Consider the following 12,784-nt stretch of genomic DNA (forward strand, 5'->3'; position numbering starts at 1 on the left):
TTGTGTGTTTTTCTGACTGTCTGACTGTGTGTGTCTGTCTGACTGACTGTGGGTGTGTATATCTGTCTGTGTGTCTGTTTGACTGACTGACTGACTGACTTTGTGTGTGTGTGTGTGTGTGTGTGTGAGTGTGTGTCTGTCTGTCTGTCTGTCTGTCTGTCTGTCTGTCTGTCTGTCTGTCTGTCTGTCTGTCTGTCTGTCTGTCTGTCTGTCTGTCTGTCTGTCTGTCTGTCTGTCTGTCTGTCTGTCTGTCTGTCTGTCTGTCTGTCTGTCTGTCTGTCTGTCTGTCTGTCTGTCTGTCTGTCTGTCTGTCTGTCTGTCTGTCTGTCTGTCTGTGTTTGTGTCTGTCTGTCTGACTGACTGTAGATTCTACAGGTTATTAGTTTTAAAGTGTAAATGATGATCTCCTGTGTTACTGTTTTATTTCAGAGTTCCTTAAGATATGCTCAACATGGAAAACTGAGATGTGGATGTGGTTTCGCATTTTCCTTACAGATATGATCATTTATCAGGTATGATTTAATTTAATGATTTTTTTTTTTTTACTTGATTGATTGATAATATAGGTCATATATGAAGTCATAACTGTAAATATACCTGTTTCTAGTTTAAGATAGAAAAAGCTGCTCACAAACCAAAGTGACGTCTGATTCGTGAGCAAGTCAGTTCTGTTCGGTCAAACAGATTCACAAATCAATCTAAATGGTTCTTTAGTGAATCAGACCAAGTCTGAATAGTTTTTTTTTTTTTTTCTGTAAAGACCTCTTCACACCAAGATTGAAACGACAAACAAAAGCAAATATTTTGACCAATTATCATCTATGACCAGAACAGTCAGTTTTAGAATATAATAACTTATCACAGTATAATTATATGTCAATGGAGCCATAGCATTATAATTATAGTTTTTATTAACATTTTGAAAATGCTTTTATTTTCATATTGGGTTTTTTATTCATTTTAATTTTAGTTTTTTTTATTTGTTTAACTCTGTTATGTGCTTTTGTTATTTTAATTAATATTTGTTATTTTATATTAGTATTTAGATTAAATTGTCTTTATTTCAGCTTTAGTTTTAGTTTATTTTCTGTTAGTAATTTTAGTACTTCAACTTCAGATTATTTCAGTTAGTTGCCAAGGCAACATTTCTAATTTCCTAATTCTCTATCTTTTCATCTAATATTTATTTGTATTTCATGTCAGCTTTATTTAATTTAACAAAAACAATTTTTAATACTTTAAGTATTAAAGTTTAAGTTAATAATAGCAATACTGTCCATCAATTTAGTTCTATGAAATCAAGTTAAAATATATCAGAATATAATTTTAATATGTCAATGTCTCCATAGCAGTGGTATATTAGTATTATTTGTATCAGTTTTTTTTAACATTTCAAATTTGGTACTTTTTCATTTTATTCGTTTATTTTTTATTAATTTTTTTTATATTAATTCCTAGGGTTTTTTTTTTTTGTTTTAGTTCAGTTTTAGTTTTAATTTATTTCCACTTAATAATTTTAGAGCTTTGACTTGAACCTATTTCAGTTTGTTGGCAAAGCAACATTCTCAGATTTTCCTTTAGTTGAAGTTTTTCACCTAATATTCATTTTTATTTTATTCCAGTTTTATTTCAGTTGAAAAAAATGTTTTCAATAGTTTTATTTGCGGCAGATATTGCAGCTGTGTTCAGTCTTTACCCGTCTGTGTGTTGTTCAGGGTCAGTACCGGAAGGCTCTGTCCAGTCTGGCTCTGATGTCATCACTACAGCTCCAGCAGAACCAGAACCAGAACTCGCTCTCCAGCTCCTCGAGTCTAGAGATGCAGCGGGCGATCATCCAGCAGGCCTCCTGTCACTACGCGCTGGGAGAGTACAGGGTAACACATGCACTCACTCTCACTCTCTCTCACACACACACACTCACACACACACACACACACACTCTCTCTCGCTCTCTCGCACACACCCTCTCACTCTCTCTCACACACTCTCACTCTCACTCTCTCTCTCACACACACACACACACACACTCTCTCTCGCTCTCTCGCACACACCCTCTCACTCTCTCTCACACACTCTCACTCTCACTCTCTCTCTCACACACACACACACACACACTCTCTCTCTCTCTCACACACACACACTCACACACACACACACTCTCACTCTCTCTCACACACTCTCACTCTCACTCTCTCACACACACTCTCACTCTCTCTCACACACTCTCTCTCGCTCTCACACACACACACTCTCACTCTCTCTCACACACTCTCAGTCTCACTCTCACACACACACACACACACACACTCTCTCTCGCTCTCTCGCACACACACTCTCACGCATCAGAGCTGCTGTATTTAGTGCATCTCATCGTGTTCACTCTGTGGTGTGTCAGATGGCGTGTGAGAAGCTTCTGGAGGTTGTCTCTGGTCTGATGCCTCAGAATCATGAAGCGGTGAAGAGCAGCGAGGAGCAGCGCAAACCCCGCAGCAAAACCAGGAAAGGTGCGTCTATAGCACATACATAATCTGCTGTTTTACTACAATACTTTATTTTTATTTTATTAACCCTGGCTCTTTTTTTTTTTGGCTGTGTTAATATTAACAGCATACATTCATTAGATGTTACAGTGTGGAAATTTAATTGATACCCATTAAAACATCAATATTTATTCATAGTGCCATTAAAGCATAAAATCATGCATTCCTTAATAAGCTTTCATTCTGTTGGCAAGGCTTCAAAATGTTTCCACCTGATGTTGTTGTTAATTAGTGACTTATTCAAGACTGTAATAATAATAATAAAAAAAAAATCTGCGTAGCATTTATTATTTTTGTGCGTGTGTTGTATTATAAAAACACCAGTGGCATTCTGTAAACAAACTGGCAATTAAAGGGTAAAAATCTAGAAAATGAATAAGTTTTGGTAGTTATGACCAGAACTGATGTTCATAAAAATCTGTCATATTATTATATTATTTATTTATAAAAATATTAATTTATATTATTTAATAATTATTAATAAGTTATATTTATTTCACAGTAGTGACCCTTTTGGTTACCGAAATTAACAGTAAGGTAACATTTATTAACATTTGATGACATGAACTAATCTTTGTTAATGTTAGTTAATAAAAAATACAATTCTTCATTCATGTTAGTTCACAGTGACGTAACTAATGTTAACAGATACAACTTTTGATTTTAAAAATGTATTAATAAATGTTAAAATTAACATTAAATAATATTAACAAATGATGTAGAAGTGTTCATTGTTTGTTTATATTTACTAGTGTAGTTAACTAATGTTAATAAATGAATCCTTGTGGTGAAGTGTTAACCTTTTTTCCATTAGCAGTAATATTGAGGGTTGTTATAGTGAAGAGTTTAAAACTGAACATAAATTAAAACCATTAAAAACATTTTTGTTACTTGAAATAAAATGTTAACAGAAATGAAATAAAATATAAAAACTTTTTTATTTTATTTTAGCTAGTTGCCAATGCAGTAGTTCTCATTTTAATTGTTTAACTTGATGTACTAAAGTAACTAAAATTAAAACTGAAAAAAAAAAGGCTGTAAATTATCTTTTTTTTGTTTGTTTGTTTGTTTTTTAAATAGCTGAGAAAAAATTACTTTTTACTCTGAAGACTTTGTTTTGGGGCTAAACGATTTGGAAAAAAAAAAAACTTTGAATGTCTAAAAACTTTTGAATGTCACTTTCAAAATTTCAAAACTTTAGAATTGTAACTTTTACATTTTAAATGTCACTGAAACTGGCAGCGCATGTCATCTAATTAATATTCATGAGCCTATTTTTTTGCCATAATAGGAATCTCTCTCTCCTCTGTTGCTAGGTAACGATCTGAGGCTCGTCCCCTGCTCCAGTAAATCCATCCTTCCCTTCTGTCTTCAGCTCATGCTGGCCTGTTTTAAGGTACCGGATCTGAACATCTCACCCGCTCAAACCTCACAGCTCAGATTCGGTTTTTAACTTGTTCCCTCTCTTTCTAAGCTGAGGGCCTTTACAGATAACAGAGACGACCTGGCTCTGGGACATGTGGTGGTTCTCCTGCAGTATGATTGGCCGCAGGGTGAGAATCTCTTCCTGAAGGCGGTGGATAAGATCTGCCAGCAGGGCAGCTTCCAGTACGAGAACTTCTTCAACTACGTCACCAGTATCCTTCAGAAGAGAGATCGACCAGCTCTCCAGTGTTATGTTTCATCTAAAACCTTTACTTCAAGCCTTTATAGATAAAGCATTATAACAGGAGTTTTAATGCATTAATTATGCCTTGTAATGCATTATACAATCTCAAGAATAATTGTTTGATACATTATGACACTTATCAATTCATTGTTACACTATGCATTTAAATTTGGTTATAATTATGACAATTACAACGCACATTAGGAATCATTATAATGCATTATAGCCTCTAATAACCCTTTATAATGCATTATACATAAAGGCTTTGAGTAAAGTGTTACCAAACCTTTTTTTTAAACAATTAATCTAATTATTATCTAATGCATACAGATTTCATGATCTCATATTAATTTATAGACTACTAAAAATTAATCTTAGAAAACCTGACATATGAGATAATAGTCAGTAAAATCTATTTTATGAGTTCATTGAACTTATACACAACATATGTGTTTAATGTTTCGTCATATTTCATCCGTCAGGCTCATATAGTCTGATATAGCGGGGAAGTCATGGCCTAATGGTTAGAGAGTCGGACTCGTAACCCGGATGGGATAAATGCAGAGCACTAATTCCTAGAATGGGTCACCATACTTGGCCACATGTCACGTCACTTTAGTGAGAATATGATACCTGATATATTGAAAATGATAGGAAAAAAAGTCTCAATTTTATTCAAAGGCCCAAACTGAACAATTGGTGTTTATATAGACCAAAAACTATTAAATATGATGCAGTAGCTTTATGGAGTTAATTTTTCACTCTGCAGGATCATTTAAAATGTTTAGCATGGTGAAAAACTTTTGATCAGACACTAATTCCAATCGTAATTCAGAATGAGTGTATTTTTATATGAATATTTGTCCTTGACCAGCTTTCTCTCTGAGACATTGACATGTTAGAAGAGTTTGCTTACCTTCGCACGACAGAAGGAGGGCGGGTCCAGCTGGAGCTGCTGCCCAATCAGGGGATGCTCATCAAGTAAGTCCCGCCCACATCACTCACGTCAGCCAATGGAACTGGAGATGATAAGTGATCATCGAAGGTCCCTCCCTCCTTCCTGTTTCCTTTCTCCTTTTGTTTTGGACAAATCGAATAGGCTGCGGTTAAGACTAACAGCCGTGACAGGAAGAAGGCGGTTTGCTTAGCGTGTTGCTTAGCTTTAGTGCTGATGTCTCATGTCCTCCAGCTGCTTTTTGAAGCCTTTTTGATCAGTTTTATGGTCTTTGTCTGACATTGTGTGGGGTTTTAAAGGGGTTGCAACTTGCAAGTTCAGGTCTGTTTAGGGTTTAGAATCGAGAACATAGTTTTAAAAATACTGGATGAATGTCAGAGCTAGATCATGACTTAAAAGTAAGGTTCTTTATTGACGTTGATGGTTCTGTTAAGAACTTTTATCATCCATGGAGCCACTAAAGGTTCTTTATAGTGTAAAAGGTTTATAAAAGATTATAAAGATGTAATTCACCCTAAGAAAAAAAAGGTTTTAAGAACTGATCACTGAAAGGTTATTTTTGGGTCATTTCGTGTTGATTTTTTTTTAGTAAAAGAAGTACTTTAATTTGTTCTTCAGACATTCTTCTTAAAATATAAATATCAGCTGTATGCAAAGTGACCCACACTTGGTTTTCGACCACTGAAAATGGGTAAAATTCAGCAATTTTTGACATGGAGTCATATTGAGATCCCCATATCTTTGGTACTGAACCATGCAGGGCCTAAAAAATAAAGATTACTAAAGAAAAGTTCATTAAGAACCAGAATCTGAAAGGACATTAAGATATATTTAATACTTCTAGAGTTACAGACATGCAAACCTTGGAAAAAAGTATATTTGTGCATCTCAGACAGGTGTTTTATGGTACATTTAGATCCCCATATGTCTGGGATTGAACCATATAGAGACTTAAAAATTAAGATACCAAAAGAAAAGTTTAAGAACCAAAATCTAAAAGGATATTAAGATACTTCTTGAGTTACAGGCCTGCAAACGTTGGAGCACAAAAAGTGCTTTTTCCCATTTTTGAACGGTCACCATTGGCATATAATGTAACAAAGATTGCAAAAGTCAACAGATTTTACTAACAGACCTACCAATCTCTGTGTAAAAGTAACATGATGATGCTTCAATCTTTCTGAAGTCATTTTTAACCCCCTGTATTTTGGCTCTGATCTCAGGTGAAAATTGCCATTTTGACCCTCCTCTCTAAAATAGTGGATTACTCAGTAAATATACATCCATGAAGTTTAATATTTTGGCTTTTATCACTATTTATGTTTGTCTTACTCCAGAAAAAAATTAAGACGTTTCTCAAATTTGGTTGATTTGACCCCGAATGACCCTACTTCTGTGGCATCACTGCAAAAACTTATTTTAGAAACTATTTTTAAGAGTGTACTTATATGTATTTTTTTTAGATAATTTATATTACATTCATGTCTGAATTGATATAAAGCAAGAGCTGTTACCTTACATTGTAAATCAGTAGAAAATGACTGTGTTTTGTCATAATGGTATTTTAGATGAAAAACAGACTGGGAGAAATGCTATTTTAAGCTTTATAATGGCAGTTTTTGGATGTGCCGCTAGCTCTGGATGGGCTGTTTGTAGGGTTGTGGGAGTAAATCAGCTGTGATCATGCTGTCGTAGTGCTGGCGGTGCGTTTATGAGTGTTTGCTGTCCGTAGGAACCCCAGCCCCGCCCTGGGGGTGGAGTTAAACACCCTGCTGCTTCCAGGGGCTCAGAAGGCTGACAGGTACCCCGCCCCCATTTTCATTTTGCAAGATCATTCCCGTTCTCATACGGCTCCTTTCCTGTTGTGTTTTACTCGAGTTGTTGTGAAGTCTTCGAAGAATGTTTTTTGTTCGTTTCATATCGCATTGTGTTCGTAGTTTTCATTGAATTGCAGCGTTTTACATTCATGAGTGAATCTCACAGGTGATGTCAAGAAATGTCTGAGTTGTATCGCACCTGGGAATCAAAATTAAAAATAATAAATTATATTTTGCTTAAAATTTTCTATTTTATTTTATTTCTTTTCTTTTTTTACATTTACAGTAATGATAATATGGAAAATGTCTCATTCTCTTTATTGAAATGTAAAAAAATATATATATTTTTTTTAAATAGTGAAGGACAAGTGCAAGTATACACAATGTTTACTCATCTAATTGTACTGTCTGCTTGTTTTAAATAGAAAAATAATGATTTATTTATTATATAATTTTTTCACATTACAGATTTTTTAAATAGATTTTAATGTTCTTAAAAACTTTACTATGCCCAAAACAAACAAACAGAAAAAGTACCATCATCCAAAATATGCTGTTTTCTTAAATACAATTTTTTTTTTATTTTTTTTTTATAATTATAAATTGTATTTTATTTTACTTTTTTATTTACATTTATTTAGTTAGTTTATTTGTTTACAATTATGAATCTTTATGTGTATTTTATTTTTAGCTATTTATTTAGTTTATTTATCATTATGAATCTTTATTTTTATTTAACTTTATTTATTTTTATTTATTTAATTTTTGAATTTGAATGCAATATGAGCCAGACGTTTCTTTGTGAGGTTCACCCTTATGTGTATTTTCTGCCACAGTATTCATGTGTGTGTGTTCAGTGTTTGATTGGAAGAGCGTTGCTCTTATATCTGTCTGAATGTGGAGAAACTGCTGTTTCGAAACGTTCTGTTTCTTGTATGGGTTCTGCATAAAGTTCACGTTCACATTGGTTCAGTACTCGGTTCTTTCTGTATTTGGTGGCCCGTATCGGCTCTATGTGTTCTCACACGCCGTGTGTCTGTTTTCATAGACACCACACCGTGACTCGAGGAATCACTAAAGGAGTGAAGGAGGATTTTCGGCTGGCGATGGAGCGTCAGGTGTCACGGTGCGGAGAAAACCTGCTCACGGTGCTCCACCGCTTCTGCATTAACGAAAAGATCATCCTCGTCCAGTCATTACCCTGAGCGACCTCTGGCCTTTAATCTATGTATCAGTCCAGTTTTGATACTTTTCAGACATTTTTTAAATGTATCAACTTTTTTGCATCATATATGAAGCTTTAGATATGTTTAGAGTCGCGATACATCAAGCAGATCTCATTTAGGTCATGGTTTAATTTTAGGTATTAATTAACATTCAAAAATATTCAGCATTTTCTTTTTATTTGTCTGTAAAATGCAGAATTCACTGTTAAAACAAATGCAATATGTTCACATTGTATTGTTGTAAAATGCTTCATGAACTAACTAGACTGTTATTGTGTAATAAATGTTGTGCAGGCAGCTCATAATAAATAAAACATTTGTTCTCTAGTTGAATATGGAATTTAATTGTCATTCTTTACCCTGTTTCAGTCCATCCATCACTAACGTGGTCTTCCTTAAGGTCTCTATTCACTGTAAATCTCAGGATGTATTTCGTCTCATTTATGGTTATTAATTTCAAGGACTGGTACTTTTGCATGCTAGGTACCAATCTTTGTAATTAATAACTTTGAAACAGTGGCTCTCAACCTTTTTGCACTCCCAAGTCCTTAAATTTCTGAATTTTCTTCAGGGTTCCCAGTCTTTTTAATCAATGAATATGCATGCATTTTTCAGTTGTTTGTGATTCATTGCATACAAATTAAGGATTTTTAATATGATTTTTACTCATAAATTCTACCAATAAAATGTTTTAGAGCTTGGAAAATATTTTTAGACTAAATAAAATGATACAATTATTATTTGCATCATGAAATTTTGCAATAAATAAATGTACAAAGAAATGTAAGCATAAATAGGCATTATAATTAAATGTAGCTTTTCACGTAACAAAAAATGATGCAAGGTACTGCCTTACAATTAAAATGTAAGCATAAATATTTTATTTTATTTATTTTCATTTAATTGTTGCATCATTCCATGATGTATTTAATAATTCCATTATTTATTTATTTATTTAGTATGTGAAATCTCCATATTCTAGCAAGACATTTCTAAAAAATTTACATATAGTTATGGCGTTTTTGGAATAATAGATTTTTAAAACGTGATATAGTTTTATCATAAAATTTTCTCACCATGAACTATCCACATGATGCTGGCATTGCATTAAAAAATAAAAAGATTAAACTCCATTTTCCAGGTCCATAAATATCTTAATTTTAGACACGTTTTGTCTTATTTCAAATCATTTTAAGTCATATTGAAGCCCCTGTGGAAGTTTGCCCTCTGGTTGAGAACCACTGTTTTAAATGAGTATCTGCTTGACAATCTCTATGAAATGATTAGTAAAATTCCCTCTAATCACTATTCTTCTCTCTCTGATGGACTAAGAAGGTCGGCCTGCAGAGCTGCTCTGAGATTTGCCCAGAAGAGTTTCTGCTTGGCTCCTTCCGGTGGCCACTCCAGATAGGTGCGTCTGGACATCATAGCCTTGAGCTGGTAGTACTTGGAGGGAATGAGATACAACGGCAGAGGTTCCAGCAGAATGAGAATAATGCTGTCCATCCCTCGTGTCACCCGCGTGTGATTGGCGAAGTAGAGTTCGTAGTGGCACCATTCACTCTAGACAAAATGAGAGGAGAGCAGGAAGACACACCTTCGGCTCTGCTCGATGCTTCGGAGGATGTTCTGGACGATCGTCTTTCCCGGGATGAAGTCGCGCTCGTGGTGACACTCGCAAGCCGTAGTCGCCTTCGAGCTTGGGAAGAAATTGAGATTTGACCCAGTCGGCGTTCTTTTGGCTGTACGATACGAATGCATGGAAGCGCAACCCCTCCAAGTCTTCCGCTTTCCTTTGGGAAGTTATTGCATTGTGCTTGGCTCGCGTCCATTTCCAGATCATCTTGAGGTACCATGGCACGTCCAGACGATTGCAAAGAAGGCTAACGGCGACTATTAAAGTGATTGTCGGGATCAGAATAGTAATAGCCAGGATCCAAGCATTGCAGGAGATCTCAGGAAGGTAGAAGTCTTCTAGTAAGGAGTTGCTCCAGGATTCTGGGTAACTGCATCGGTATCCTTCCGGCCAATGGCCAAGAGTTTCTCCTCTTGGTCGTGTCACTCGGTCTTTGATGAGAGTGGTGAATTCACGCAAAGCACATGTACGTATGAAAGGGTTGCAACTCAAGACCAGATCTTCAAGATGCGGACAAGTCTTGAGGGCTCCCGGTAAAGGCGAATGAATTGAGTTGGATCTTACCGAGAGCTTCAGCAGATTTGGGAACGCTTGGCAGGTCGGAAGGTCTAGAAGACAGTTGTCCATAAGGTCAAGGACCCTCAAGTCATCCAAAACCTGAAGATCTGAAGGAACTGTGGTCACTCGGTTACTCCGAAGGGTTAGGATCCGTATGGAATCGGGCAAACACTTGAAGACGCTCTGGTCGAACCCATTCAAAGACAAATCTAGTTGGACAACTTTGGGAGGTCAAATGCATTTGCCTTGTTCCTCTGAATAGGTAAGTGTGTTTTGACTGAGATCGATGTATTGAAGCGAATCCATGAGAGGGATTCTTGAGGTCAGAGGTCTAAGGAGTTTCAAGTTGGTTGCCCTTCAGAACCAACTTTACTAGGTTTGTCAATGTACTGCATTCAGTATCCGGATCAACCGAGAAGACGTTTTCTGTAAGGGCGCAATCAGACAAGTCCAACACCTCGATCTGGCTAACAGTCAAAGGACAGGTCATGAAGATGATTGGCATTTGGGTTAAACTGACGTTTCTTGCAGGCATGTTTATGAAGAAGTCATAGAGCTCTTTTTGATTGAAGATGAATTCGGTTAAGGATACTCTTGTCGTAGAAAAGGAATCCAACATGCGGCTTGTGGACAACGGTATGCCGTCTTCCATTTTTGACATTGTAAGGTCTGAGAAAGAAAGCTGTAGACTGCAATATTGTGTTTACACAGCTTGTTAGAACTTCCCAGGTGGTTTCCACTTTGGAGATTTCCAAGCTAACGGTGCGTAGGATTCCTCTGCGGCGCATCTGCTGGATGACCTTCATCCCGCTGTCCACCGAAGTGAATTCGACTTCTTTAAACGCCGCGAAAACATCAACCGCGATTGCAATGTCAAGGTCGCTTTTGGAAAGGCGATGATGGCTTTCTCGGCGCGTACTTCTGTAAGACTGTTCTCATACGTCTGTAGGCTGTTTGCATTAATAAAGAGCGTTTTCAGAGTAAGATTGGCAATGTAAGTGAAGTCTTGGTTGCTGATTGATTTGGCGCTCAGGCCCAACCACTGCAGGTGTTTCAAGCTGGAAAATTCCCTTCCTAGCGCCATGATGGAAAACAAGTTGGATGACAAGTCTAAGAGCTGTAGACGTCCCGTTTTAAGCAGGTTGGTCCGAGAGGTTCTGTTGTGCGACAGATCCAAGATCTCCAAAGTTAAATGCATCCGTGTCTATGTTCTCCAGTATATTCCAGGAGAGATTGAGGAAGTGGAGTCGTGGTCTTGTGCTAAAGTCTTTGGCGCTCAGTGCCCGGATGCGATTCAGAGACAGATCCAAGTCCTCCGTGCACGGTTTGAGGCCGGGGGGAACTGAGGACAGGTTCTGAGATGAGTAATTCACTACGATCCTCTTAATGGCCAGAATGAGAGATGGGTGGAAACACATGACATAAACAGACAGCAGCCACAAACCCGATGGCTTCATCTTTCTGAAGGAGAAAAAAACACTTGATTTCCTGTTTTAAGTCAACCGCATTTTTGGCTTGTCACAGTTTTCACTTTTACTCAAGTCTCTAGCATTAGTTTGCATTGTGGTTGCATAGCAGTATTTTAAATTTGCTATATAAATGCAAATGAAGGCATTTGGGAAATAGTGCATTTGGGCTACTTTTAATATAAATCAAAAGACATTACAGAGTGGAAGTTATTACGTTATAATATGGTGAATATGGTAATGTTAGCATTTAAATTTACTGTACATCAGTTGTATATTTTAAACTCCTGTTTAATATGTAAATTAACTAAAAAAAAATTCTACTGGACTGTTTTCCTGTTACCTGCATTGTTTTTAACTGCTTTATTTTGCCTCAGACGCAGTTAATGCTGTTAACCATTACAAACACTATCCAAGGCTCTCTAAAGTGTGTGTGACTAAGCAACCATAATGTTTTATTTGAGCTTTAGGTATTTAATCAAAGAATCTTGAGTATTTTAAAGCACCAGGCGACGGCGTGCTCCTGACGCGAAGGATGAAGGTAATTATGTGTAATTATGGCCACTAGTTTTGAGCAAATTAAGGCTACATTTCAATATGAACATGTAATATAGCATATGACAGTATATTGCCCTTTATCAAGAGTATTACTGCCATATATGTTACCTATAAGGCCATATATAGCATAAATTCCACATACGTACATTCTCTGGGTGAAGGTATAGCTTAATAAAATGTATAAAATCCCCCTAGTAAAATTTGTGTATGTACATATGTTAATAATATCTAGCCTATAAGTAGATTTTTATTTGGTATTTTATAGCAACAATATGTCAGAAATATTTTATTCATATATGCAACTTCATTAAAACTATATATATATATATATATATATATATATACACACACAGTGGGTA

The 12,784-nt window shown here is 36.1% G+C and overlaps 1 protein-coding gene and 1 pseudogene across 2 annotated transcripts in view; one reads left to right on the plus strand and one right to left on the minus strand.

The window, feature by feature from the left end:
* Positions 1 to 8,502, plus strand: part of ints10 (integrator complex subunit 10) — a 16,122-nt gene extending 7,620 nt beyond the window's left edge. The window contains exons 11-18 of one of the 2 annotated variants that reach the window (XM_016481213.1): positions 430 to 512; positions 1,716 to 1,874; positions 2,396 to 2,504; positions 3,857 to 3,936; positions 4,015 to 4,177; positions 5,097 to 5,190; positions 6,897 to 6,965; positions 8,030 to 8,502. In XM_016481213.1, the coding sequence (XP_016336699.1) occupies positions 430 to 512; positions 1,716 to 1,874; positions 2,396 to 2,504; positions 3,857 to 3,936; positions 4,015 to 4,177; positions 5,097 to 5,190; positions 6,897 to 6,965; positions 8,030 to 8,186 (914 nt within the window). In that variant the 3' untranslated portion in view covers positions 8,187 to 8,502. The remainder of the gene's footprint in view (positions 1 to 429; positions 513 to 1,715; positions 1,875 to 2,395; positions 2,505 to 3,856; positions 3,937 to 4,014; positions 4,178 to 5,096; positions 5,191 to 6,896; positions 6,966 to 8,029) is intronic. The other variant, XM_016481214.1, reaches the window with a different exon arrangement.
* Positions 8,503 to 9,512: 1,010 nt separating this feature from the next.
* On the minus strand, positions 9,513 to 11,858 carry LOC107684858 (toll-like receptor 1; annotated as a pseudogene).
* Between the last annotated feature and the right edge of the window lie 926 nt (positions 11,859 to 12,784).

This window comes from Sinocyclocheilus anshuiensis, unplaced genomic scaffold (genome assembly GCF_001515605.1).
Source record: "Sinocyclocheilus anshuiensis isolate Anshui unplaced genomic scaffold, SAMN03320099.WGS_v1.1 scaffold121, whole genome shotgun sequence".
NCBI lineage: Eukaryota > Metazoa > Chordata > Actinopteri > Cypriniformes > Cyprinidae > Sinocyclocheilus > Sinocyclocheilus anshuiensis.